At 28.4% G+C, this 13,764-nt stretch overlaps 1 protein-coding gene across 2 annotated transcripts in view; it reads right to left on the bottom strand.

Moving 5' to 3' along the window:
• LOC107440918 (uncharacterized) overlaps positions 1 to 13,764 on the bottom strand; it is a 153,114-nt gene that overhangs the window by 69,075 nt on the left and 70,275 nt on the right. For both annotated transcript variants that reach the window (XM_043041013.2, XM_043041014.2), the window contains exon 3: positions 11,284 to 11,385. In XM_043041013.2, the coding sequence (XP_042896947.1) occupies positions 11,284 to 11,385 (102 nt within the window). The remainder of the gene's footprint in view (positions 1 to 11,283; positions 11,386 to 13,764) is intronic.

The following is a 13,764-nucleotide window of genomic DNA, read 5'->3' as shown; positions in this document are numbered from 1 at the left end:
TTAATTGATTGGAAAAACTATAATTTAAAGTTATTGCGTTTTAGAGAATTTTGAACAATTTTAATCTATGTAAATCAAATTGAACCAAATTTCTGCTTAATATTTTTTTTAAAAATTATACACATAAAATTTATGAATTTTATGGTTCATCCAGGGAAAAGTTTATCACGATAACACTAACCAAAATCCACGGCCAAAAACTTATTTATTCTTACTCTTAAGCAATCTCGTGAATGAAACTGTGTTTCCCAATTTCAACTACAAAACACAAAATACTAAATTTAAAAAAATAATACATCTGAACATGTTCAAATCAACAAAAAAATTTTCGCAATAAATCAAAGTTGAAGAAAATAACACAACGTTGGCAAATAGATAAGCTCAACCATTCTTTCATTCCAAAATTTCTAATTTTTCATTCCACAATTGCAACATTCAATTACCAATATAAATAATAAAAATTTAATGATAAATGCAATACTATCAGTAAATGCATTCTAGTTGTAAATCTAATCCTTACTGCAAAAACCATACACATCTAAAGGTTAAAATTACCAAATGAATTGTAAAATGAATGACAGTTCTTAATTTTTGGTAATTTTTTCATGATAGCTTAGAGTATGGCATAAAAATCATGTATTCATTGGAAATATCATGGATTAAGGTGCACAAGTAATGGAAATCATTTGCTTATTTTATGTATATTCCAAGCCAACCAAAGAAGGATTTTACTTTGAAATTAAAATACGTTAAATTGGGATACACAGGATTGGATGAAAGAAAAATATTTCCCATGCGGAAATCATTTACAAATCTTCTATATCCCAAGATAACCTCAGAACAATGCTACTTTAAAATAAAATGCGTCAACTTGGAATGTACGAGATTGAATGATCAAAGTATTGTCGACAAAGGTGTCACGGATTATGGAAATCATTAACAAATCTTATGTATAATCCAAGCCAACCACAGAATAATTTTATTTTGAAAATAAAATACGTTAACTTGGGATGCAATAGATTGAATGATGAAAATATCACGGATAATGGAAATAAGTTACAAATTTTATATATCCAATTTAAAATTAAAATAATGTTACTTTGAAATGAAATGCATCAACTTGGAATATACGAGATTGAATGATGGAAATATTGTGAAGCCTGGTGTCATGGATAATGAAAATCAGTTGCAAATCTTATGCTTATTCCAAGCCAACCACAAAACAATGTTACTTTGAAATAAAATGAATCAGCATGGAATATTCGAGATTGAATGATGGAAATATTGTGGAGCAAAGTGTCAGGAATAATGAAAATCAGTTACAAATCTTATGCTTATTCCAAGCCAACCACAGAACAATGTTACTTTGAAATAGAAATCAACTTGGAATAAACAAGATTGAATGATGGAAATATTGTGAAGACTGGTGTCATGGATAATGAAAATCAGCTACAAATCTTATGTATATTCCATGTCAACCACAGAACAATGTTACTTTTAAATAAAAATCAACTTGGAATAAACAAGATTGAATGATGGAAATATCGTGAAGACTGGTGTCATGGATAATGAAAATCAGTTACAAATCTTAAGTATATTCCAAGCCAACCACAGAACAATGTTACTTTGAAGTAAAAATCAACTTGGAATAAACAAGATTGAATGATGGAAATATTGTGAAGCCTGGTGTCATGTATAATGAAAATCAGTTACAAATCTTATGTATATTCCAAGCCAACAACAGAACAATATTACTTTGAAATAAAAATCAACTTGGAATATGCAAGATTGAATGATGGAAATATCGTGAAGACTGGTGTCATGGATAATGAAAATCAGTTACAAATCTTATGTATATTCCAAACCAACCACAAAACTATGTTACTTCGAAATAAAATGAATCAGCATGGAATATACGAGATTGAATGATGGAAATATTGTTGAGCAAGGTGTCAGGAATAATGAAAATCAATTACAAATCTTATGTACATTCCAAACTAACCGCAGAATAATATTAATTTAAAATTAAATTATTGATTTAATGATAGACACGTGATTTCAAATGGAATTTAAGTTTAATAAAAGTCTCAAATCAATATTAGTTTTAAATGAAAAAGTTAAATGAATTCCATCACCTATCATGAAAGGGGACAATAACAAGCATTCTCTTTATCTGCCGAACATTTAATTGTTCTAACATAAATTATTTTGCTCATGTTTTTTACTGAGGTTAATCAATAAATAATCATATCCTAAGCTCTACAGAAGTAATCAAAAGTATTTTATTATAAAAATTAAATTACTGATTTAATGATAGACACGTGATTTCAAATGGAATTTAAGTTTAATAAAAGTCTCAAATCAATATTAATTTTAAATGAAAAAGTTAAATGAATTCCATCACCTTTCATGAAAGGGGACAATAGCAAGCATTCTCTTTATTTGCCGAACATTTAATTGTTCTAACATAAATTATTTTGCACATGTTTTTTACTGAGGTTAATCAGTAAATAATCATATCCTAAACTCTACAGAAGTAATCAAAAGTATTTTATGCTACTAAATGAACCAAAACATCACAAAATATACACCTAAATGTGTTTAGAATCTATTATATCTTCTTTTTTATGCTTTTTTTTGCGTTCTGAATGTTAAATTACAATAAGCTAGAAATCACAGTAATTGATTCACGCTCCAACGCTTTTTCCGCTCATTGGTGTTCCGAAATCATTAACAGCGAAGATACCTTTTCAGAGAAAGTTCATACTTTGTAAAAATGAGAATTCTTGTCAAATCAACGCTGAACTCATTAACTTGATTTTCATTTTAAGTGCACTGAACTCGTTACAAACATTGAAACTTTCTCACTTTTAAAAGCTAATCACTTAACCCGGAAGAACAGTTACAAAAACATTTAAGAACAGATACTACGTATCAAGAACTTATAAGGCGAGGCAAAAGAAAAGAACCTTACACTTCGAACACGATAAATAGATATCATTAACATTTTTATAGTTCTGTATCGGATTAAGTTTTTTTTTATTTCGCGACCTTCGTGTGAAACTCGTATTCCTAATAAACCATATGACTAATGAACAAAGTAAACGCAATATCATTTTTTTTTAACCTTTTTTGAAAGAAGTTTACTGTAGTATCTAGTTTAACATATTATAAATAAAAGATGGCTAAAATCATAAACTTGGCTAAAATATAACTAGTTTATGGTAAAAAGTTCACAGCTATTATTATCGTGCATGACTAGAATATTCAGATATTGCTTAAGGAAAATTTAGATTGTTTATATTAAAGTTTTCAAAATACATACATAAAATCTTAAATCATAGCTTTAAATTCAATTATTTATCATTGTATTACAGGTTCTCAGAATTTGCATAAATGCAAATTCGCTATTATTTGCTTTTTTTTCTCATGAAAAGAATATATTTAAATATATAGCGTTTGTTGTTAAGGTTAATATGGTAATATAATGAAATCCTTTGAAATAAAATGAATAGTATGTTTTCATCATTAGTTTAAAAATTATATCATTTACTTATTTATTAAAACAACATTTGATAATAATGTATGACCTTTAAACTCGCACATATAGCAGGAATAAATGACTCTTAGTTTATATTAATGATTTTAAACAAACTTTTATCTGCCCTAAATTCATCTATTTCTCATTGTATTGAACGTGATTTTTATTAGCATAATTTTGTCGTAAATGTCAAATCAGTGTTGCATTTATTATCGGACTAATATAATTATATTTAAATATAAAGCTTTTGTTGTTGCTAGGCATAGGTTAATGAGGTACATTAAAATCTAATGCTCTAAAATAAATTGCCTGATTTTTTTTCAATGTTATTATCAGCGGTTTTCCTAATTTTACTTTTAGTCATTTATTTATTTATTTATTAAGAAAAAATTTAAAATGAATTAATTAACTAGCTTCCAATTCATGCTTGTTTACAACATCGGTACTGCTGTCTCGACTGAACCACACGAATTATTCTTCGTTCGAAGTTTTTTAGCTTTATATTTTCTTCTTTAAAGTTTTTTAGCTTTATATTTTCTTCTCTAAAATTTTTTAGCTTTATATTTTCTTCTTTAAAGTTTTTTAGCTTTATATTTTCTTCTTTAAAGTTTTTTAGCTTTATCTTTTCTTCTTCTTATATTTTCTTCTTTTTCTTGTTAAAACATTCAGATTGAAAAGAAAATGAAAGTAAAACGTTGTTTTAATTGACTTCGAAATCATAAAAAATAATTATCAGTAAAAAGCAGTGAAATAACTAATTTTTACCTAAAATGTATGGAAAAAATTGAAGTCGGTTTTTCAACGTTCTAGATCTACGCTATAAATATTTCAGAAACTAACTTTAACTGACAAGAATGTTTCCGAAAATCTCAGAAAACTTTATTTAATATCATATTTCCAATCAATTGAGAAACATTTCATTTATTTTTTAAAAGTAGGAAACTAAATCGCATTAACGCCGATTCATTTTCAGAGTTTCATCGTAGCTACCACTACTACTATAAAATTTCAATTTACTTGTATATAAGACATGTTAACTCAGTTCTACCTAGAGGTACTTTTTGATAGATGATAGTTGACACTGTTGGTAGCTTAGCCCCACAAGAGGTTTCTAAAATATTAAGAAACGCTTATATTGCTGTGCAGTTCAAAAACAACAACATAAATGCTTCACGGTTGATTCCGGAGAAATTGGCAAGGCATTTATTTTTCTTCCATTACAAATGAAATAAACGCTAAAATGGAATTTCAAAAAACTAATAAAACAAGATTTATCTTTTTGAAAAAATTTCTAATAAAACAAGGTTCATTTTTTTTTTTAAATTTTATAACAAAAAAGGATTTATTTTTTAAAAAAATTTTCGGATAAAACATGATATATTTTTTTAAAACAAATTTTGCGATATGTTGCTTACCATACAAAAATGCCAAATATATAAAAATCTCAATTTTGAATTTTTTGTCGCTTACGTTGATTTTTTACTTGCACGGCAGTACAGGAAACGCTTCAAAATATTTTAAAAAAAATGAAATTTTTTAAAAAAATCCGAAACTTTCAAGAAACTATTAATAATATTTAAAAAGTACTGCGAAATGTAGAAAAACGCTTAAAAACATTAAAAAACGAGGAAAAAAAATCCGAAACTGCAAGAAATGATTCAAAATATTCAAAAGGTACTGCGAAATGTTTCTGAATATTACAAAAAGAGGTTCCCGAAATATTCAGTAACGTTTTTGAAAACTACATAAAAACTACATTGGTAGTCCGACGACCTGCGTGCGAAGCCGAGTACTTTACTGAAGAACTGATTAACGAGGATCGATACAGCGCACCCACGGTTCCTACTCAGGCTGATCGAAGTGGTCAGCACCCGATTACTAACCGCAACCAGTGATGTTTGACTTCGGTGCTCTACTGGGAGCCGTGTCTTTAAGATCAGTCCACTGCGGGATGAATAATGTAAAGCAAAACATATTTCGGAAAAAGGCAATTTTTTAAATTTGGTTTAAAATAACATAATTCTTCCGTGATTGGTGTTATTTAAATTTTTTATTCGAGAGAGAAAGTGAAAGTCAGTAGCTTTATCACCAACAAAGGCTATGTAAACAAACTACTCCTACTACTGAATCCATTAAATAGCTTTAAATCAATAAAAATAGAAAAAGTACTGCAATTTTATTCTTTTAAAAACATAAAGATAGAAAAGAGCAATGTAGACAAAATCCATATTAATCCCTACACTAAATATAATTTCATAAGTTAATAAATTTTAAAGAAATGAAAGTTAAACTATATAATTAATTCTCTCTCACTCTCTCTATTTTCTTAAGAAAAAAATAGATAACTGTTTTTGTTCTTTATAAAACAATAATGAAACATTGACGAAAGAAAAAAGAGCTATGTGATAAACTTCACATAAATACCCACTCTAAATATAATTTCATCAGTTAAAAAGAAACATAAAAGTTAAGTTTTAAAGAAACGAGAGTTGAACTATGTAATTTTTTCTCTCTCACACTCTTTTTTTTTTTTTTTAAGGGAAAAATAGATGACTGTTAAAAAAAACAGCATTACTGAAAGAGACAATAAAGTCAAACTGCGTGTCCAATTAAGCCTTAAAAATATCATCATTAATATTAAAATATCAAAAATAGGAAAATAAAATTCAAGTTTAAGCGCTTAAATGCATCAATAAATTAGACAAAGTTAACATACTACTTCCCCATTATTAATATATTTATGCTTTTATCTTATCCTGCGGATTTTTATTTGTTTTGTTTATTTATTTATTTGTCTTTTTAACTTATTTATTTTTAAATATTTTTTCTTATTTATTTATTTATTGCTTGAAACTTTATCTCAATTCGAAACTTTATTTACTTAGAAATGAGTAATGTATTCTCCTAAGCAATTATTTTATGTTGTGATGTAAATAATTTACAATTTTTTTTTTCGTGTTCAAAATTTGAAAATATGCTCATAAAGTTTTATCATAAAATTTTGTATTTTATGATGTCGCCATCTGTAGGTTAGTTTTGATACTATAAAAAGGATTTCTCAAAAAAGCTTTCGCTCTAATATATTTTCATCAAAACATGGTAGGTAGCCTTATAAAAAAAAATAATAACTCAATTTTAAAATTGAGTTATCATTAAATAGCAATACACACTATATAGCAAAATTTTAAATTAATAAAATTTTTTCTAAATAAAAACAATGAATGTTTTTAGATAGAATTTCTTATGTTTTTGTGTGAAGATGTGTTTTCAAAAAAACAAATACACTTGCCATCAAACATCCATATTTCTACGACAATTAAAGTACTAATTTTATTTTGTTAAAAATTAGAATGAAGTCTTTCCCTTAATTTACATCCACTAAATATTTGTTTCTGTCTTTTTGTCATTTCTCATTTGTGAGTAATTTGATTTCATGAAAATAGAATAAAGACCTTTTTCTCTATGTCTTTAATATATATATTACGTATTAATTTGTTTATTTTGTATTTTGACATTCTTCTTGAGTTTTTAAGTGGGGGTGTGTTTTCAAAGAAATAAATATATTAATAATTTATACAACAATTAAAAGTGCTAATTTGATTTCGTTAAAAATTGGAATTAAGTCATTCACTTAACTTCTATCCGCTGAATATTTTTTTGTACTTTTGTTACATTCTTATTTGTGCGTAATTAGATTTTATGGAAATAGAATACGTCATTTTTGCTTTTGTTTTTAAAATATAAATATTCATTTGTTTATTTTGTATTTTTGCGACAATTCTTGTGTTTTTACGTGGGACTATGGTTCTTAAGAAACAAATTCACGTGCCATCAAGCATCTACATTTCTGTGACAACAATTAAAGTACTAATTTGATTTTGTTGAAAATTGTTTTTAAGTTATTCCCTTACCTTATATCATCCAATTATTTGTTACGCTATTTTTGTTGCTTTCTCATTTCTCGTAATTTAATTTTACGGAAATGGAAGAAAAACATTTTTAATGACTTTAAAGTATTTTATGTATTTATTTGTTTACTTTGTATTTTGACCTTTTTCTTGTGTCTTTATGCGGGGGTGGTTTTTCAAGAAAACAAATGCACTTGCCATCAAATATCTACATTTCTATGACAATAGTTAAAAGCACTAATTTGATTTTGTTAAAAATTTGGAATTAAATATTTTTCGTCCACCTATTCTTCAAGCGTTAAAGAAGTTGAAAATAGTTCAAAATAACATCATAGAACTCAATCTCATTTTCATTTCATTTGAACGAGCTTCACATTTCTAATGAATAAAAAACATTCAACAAGCAACAGGTGTAAAATAGATATGCCTACTGAATAAGATAGCAGTCTAAAGACACTTTTAAGAAAGTTGTTGTATGTTTTGAATAATCATTTTCTGTAATAATTTACAAAAAACATAATATATATCCTGTTCTTCAGAAAATTAGATTTATAACAATTTACACGTGAACTTCTGACCTGTTTAAAAATTGGACCAAATTTTGACAATTATCGTTTAAAAAGTTATCGAGATCGTAACATTAAAACAAAAGAATCGTGGCTATAACGTAAATCGAAAAGGGAAAAAAATCAATACTGAAAACGAATTAAATGTGTCGTATTTGAGTTTGTAAGTCAAAACTGGATAAGCAAGTGATAACAAATTGTTTAAAAACAAAGAAGGGGAAAGTTCACTGGCTCAGTTCAAAATTATCTTTTATCTTGTTTATCGAGTATGCTAATTAGAAGACCCATTTTCAAATGGATGTTAAAGAAATAATTTTTTTTTTATACCCAGGCTTCACACACGAAGAAATAAATACATCTTGATAGTTTAAATTTGTCCTAATATATTTTATTTTCTGAAATGGCAACTGTTTAAAAGAAGAGTTAATAGGAAAATGTCTGCGCCATCACCTTTTAAAAATAGAAAATAAAGAATAAAATGTAATGTTAATAGTAAGTAAAACATGTTTGTAATTTTTTTCCCATAAAAAAATCTACTTCGACTTTCGTTAAAAGAATACTTACAAGCAATTTAAATCAAATATAGAAACTGAAATCAGATTTTTTTTATCTTGAAAAACCTTAAATATACGTGTAAAAAATTCAATTACGGCAAAAGCTACAGGCATTCTGAGTGCCGGTAAAATAAAGCTCATATTTACCGGAAAAGGTTACGGGAAATAAATTCTGATATACCGTAATGTTTACAGTACTAATTACCGTAAAATCTCTGAATCACTCTCATTAAATAAATATTACTGTAAACATCACTGTATAGTATTCAATGTTAAAAAATGGATATTACGGATGATGAACCCAAACTCCCCAAGTGCATGCAATTTATATCGTAATTTGTTCAGGATATTTTACATTGTAAGCTTAAGTAACGATAAATAAAAAAAATTAAACTTTTTTTTAAAATTTTATTTTGATGTATTAGTTTTACATTTTCTTTCTTCGTTTTATTTAATTTTTTTTAATATTATTATGATTTTTTTTTTAATTTCGTAATTTCTATAGTCACATTATATTTTTCAGCATAAATAAAATAAAAAACATTGCTTCACCCACAATAAATTTTTTTCATAAATCCATGAATATTATCTGTTAATTTTTGTTCTTTGAAATTAAAAAGACTGCAGTAATTCGTACATTTGAAGTGGCCTTTGACGTTGGTGCTTTTTTTTTAATTACAAAATATGTAACGTAAAGAAATTTTAAAAAATAAATATTTTTAATCCTATTTTTCATACTTTCCACACTCACATTTGGTGATATATTACAAAGTGTATAACATTTCAAATTTATGATATTATCATGCACATAAATACCTGCAAACATGAAGCATAATATCCTCCCTAAACTATTAAGTACGCTATTCCCCCATTATGCTATTAAGTATAGCATTCCCCCATTATGCTACACTGTTAGAATTTTCATTCTAAAATTACGATAAAATAGCTGGCAGCAATCTATCCATCGAACTAACCATGAAGTTTACGGAAAAGAACATATTTTACCTTTACGGTTTTGAAACCGTTTAGTATGTTTGAAAAACTATGAATAGAAAACTATACGGTTTTTTTAACCATTTACAACTAGCATGATTTAGAAATCATAAAAAAGAAATCTAACTGGACATTGGAGCAAGTCTTTTAGTTAGGTTGTAGGCATTAGAGTTAGGTTGTGAAGAATTGTGTTTTATTAAATGAGCCGTTGAATATGGTTTAACTAGTTTATCTGGTTGTTTCACCCATCGTAAGATGTGGTAAATGCTAGACTTTTTGTGTAAAGCAGTTATATGTTGGTGCCATCTACTCGTGAATGAGAGTATTGTATTCTAATAGTCCTGGGTCGCAAATTGGGGAGTACAGGAGGCTGAAAACTTTTATTGTGTTGAAAGAAATGAAGAAAGTATTGTAATGCCAATGCTGGAAATCGAACCCCCTCTCTGCCGCTCATGAGAATAGTAAGATCGATCATGAGTCGATCATGATAACCTTTTGGCTATAATATGTACCCAGCTGCAGGGAACTAAGTGGCATCATTAGGTAGAGTTAGTTGGTACCATAAAATTCTGGTTATTTAACCGTATTAGGTAGTTAGGAAAAGGCTTTTCTCACAGTTAACAGTTTGAATACCATCTTATTTATGGTTATTTAACTGTTTTCTTTGAATATGCTAAAATAACCAATTAAGTAAATTGCTATTTAATCATTTTTTCCGAGAAATTTCTAAGGCATGAGCATTGTATTTCCTTATTCTACCATAAGTATGGTATCCTTCCAAAAAGCAATCAAGTATAGTATTTTCAAGTTGTGTATATTTATATAGTATTCGTGCAAATATGTAAAAGTTTGGATAAGGGTTGCTGTGCATAAATTTGACAGCAAATACGATGGTTTAAACCTTTGCTATAATTACCCATTGAACTAATGGTCAACAGGCCGGGATAATCTGGTCGGTAGAGCGCTGTGCCCATGTCCGAGAGCTCGGGGATTCGAACCCCGCCGGCAGAAGACTCCCCGTGTAGTAAATAGTGCATTAAATCTGTCGAGTCGCAAAGTCCTCCATGTTCCCGTAACAAATCAAAACCTCTGGGGGTACTGGATTGGAGATTGATCGTTCTCTGATTCAGGTCAAAATTAAGATCTGTGGATGAATGAAAGGTTGTATGAATGGGTCCTCTCTTTAAACGAGTGTGACGTATGGGTGTGGCAGAAGTCGAATTCTTGGCCACAGGTGGCGCCACTGAAAATCAAGAACAATCGCACCCCTCTGCCTTATCAGGCATACGTCAACAACAACAACTGAAGGTCAAGGCCTAGGCTTTTGCCAGAAAAAAACCTTTGTTGTGATGCGATGCAAGTACACATTTAAAGCTGAATTTAAAAAAAAGAAGCCTTCTTATCTGCCATTAAAACACTTTCAAAAGCTGATAATTTTAAAGGTAAATCTTTTTATATGTTTAACAGTTATTTTTATATATATTTCGTCATAATTTCAAGACCCAAAGTGAGTCATACTTACATTTTTATACTTTGAATTTAAGCGAGCAAAGAATACTATCTGTTTTTGAGTCATTTGGATATAAAATTAAAACTCAACTCATACATTTGTTTAACTCATACATCTGTTTTAACCACACATATTTTGGAACACATTAAACATATCTACATCAACTCTACATATCTACATGAAAATCAACTAAATTAGCTTCACAACATACTTTGACGTTCTGCTCCTCCGACATATGACGATACAAAGCACAAAATGACTTCTGTAAGCTCAAGTGTTCTTTGTACAGTTGCTGATGCATTTTCAAAGTAACCTAGAAAGTAAAATAAATTATTAAAACTACTCTTCTTGCTTTAAATTTTAATTAAAGTTGAAAAAGTTTTGGAGCAATGTTTTAATTTTATTTGACAATTACTTTCTTTTATAACCGTTGTTGAACAGCCGAATTTTCAGTTTACGACTATCAATGTTCAACTCCATATCCTTGCAATTTTGAAACCATTTCAAACCTGTCCGAAAAGACAGAAGAACGCTTGAATCAATCACAGAAGCAAATTAGCCTTTGTGGACTACTTTTTGATGAAATTAACTTGCATTTACATTACATGGAGAAGAAAAACATGAAAACCTCACACGGTTAGCCCAACAGCAAGGGGATTCTAACTTATGAGCTTCTACCCCCCATGATATCTTACGTCAGCACTGTGGTCGATGTGAACTGGGAGTGGAATTCATATCAACCAGTCGATGGGATTCGAACCTGGGTAACCTCATCAAGGGGTTATCCCTTAAGCAACCTCAGCTCAGGCATTTTGATTTTATTTTATAACCGTTGTTAAACAGCGTGCCAATTTTTGGGTTTACGACTACTAACGTTCAGCTACGTAGCCTTTTAATTTTGAACCCAATCCAGAAGACAAGGTAACTCCTGGATCAAGCATCGGGGGAAATTTGCCTTCGTGGAGAACTTCTTGAAGGAACTAACACGCATTTGCGTTATATGAAGAGGAAAACCACGAAAACCCCCATGATTAGCCTGATGGCAAGAGGACTCTAATCCATGATCCGTCTACCACTGAGGATATTTTACGTCAGGACTGTGGTCGATGCGAGCCTGGTGTGAAATTAGAATCAACCAGCCATTGTCGGGATTCGAGCTCGGTTAACCTCATTGGGAGGTGAGCGCTCTATCCCCTGATCCGTCACGGCTCCGACAATTACTTTAAAAAAATTATATACATTGTTGATGAAAACATGTGAAGTGATTTTGTAATAATAAAAAAAGCTTTTTTAAATTTGCCATCAAAATCCTTAAACTCAAGATCTTCCTTAGCTTTAAGGATCATTATTTCAATTTAAAAAAATGTTTGTTACTTTCTTTCACGAGCAAAAGTTATGGAGACAAAAAAAAATTAAGAATTAAGATCAATCCTTTGACAATAATTATGAACTTTTTTAAAAAATTTCACTTGTTTAAAATTTTTAACGAAACTAGAGCGTGACAAACGTTATGTGACATATTATATATGATATATTATGTCACGATTATTATGAGATATATTATTATGTGATATATTGTTATTATTAGACATCCACATTTTTATACTGATTTTACACTTAATTAACCAACTGTAATTATAATTCTTATCATGGCATATAGATGTTCCAAATATCAACGACGGTGTGAAAAATGGAAGGATATAAAAATAAAAGTTTGGCTGAGTTTCGCTTAGGAAACTAGATAATTAGACACAAAAAGTTGTAAAATTAATTGCAAAGTTTATCAACATATGACGTTGCTATAAAACGATTTAAAAATCTATAAAAAATATTTTGCAGATAAAAACTGCAAAATGAAAAATACCATAAGATATTTTTCAAAAACTAACTAATATTTGCAGCAGCAAGTGTGGCAGTTTTATGACTTTATTTTTCTAAATAGCAGCGCCACTTGTTAACGGATTTAGTGGCTAAATTTTTTAACTTGGTGAGAATAAATTACCAGGTTTCGTAAATTGAAATAAGGTTAATAACTTTTAAAATACTTAAATTATTTGTCTGTTCTAAAACCCAGATAATTCTTTTTTGGCAGTGTGGTATACGTAACTTAAAATTATGTATAACTGCCCAAGTTTAAAGCACTTAAACTGTGATTTTATTTATTTATTTATTTTGGGGGAAGAGCTTCGAAAACCTCATCATTTTCATTACATTATTAATCACATTATTTACATATTCTATTTACCTTTACATGATTTGACATTTATACCTTAAAATATTTCTTATTTTTTTCGGATAGTTACGTTAATAGTTACAAAAAATTCTAGCATTAACAAGTACTCATAAAAGTATCTTTTTTCCAACATAAAAATCTCAAGATTTTTACTAGGAAGCTCTTAAATATACGCTTTCGTGAAAACTTTCAAAATGGGCCTTATCTTTTATTACTCCAAGGCCTTAACACATATATTTAAGTTATAGTTTTGACGTTTTTCTGGATAAAAAGATTATTGAAAAAAAAGTCTGAAAAAATAAATTTTCTTTGATCGGTTTTTGTTTCAAAACGCTAAATATAAATATAAATATAAATATCAATATATATATAAATATAAATATAAATATAAATATAAATATAAATATAAATATAAATATAAATATATACACTAATGGCCATTAAAATTGCTACACCAGG

Source organism: Parasteatoda tepidariorum, chromosome X2, assembly GCF_043381705.1.
Source record: "Parasteatoda tepidariorum isolate YZ-2023 chromosome X2, CAS_Ptep_4.0, whole genome shotgun sequence".
NCBI lineage: Eukaryota > Metazoa > Arthropoda > Arachnida > Araneae > Theridiidae > Parasteatoda > Parasteatoda tepidariorum.
This window is presented reverse-complemented; position numbering and strand designations above follow the sequence as displayed.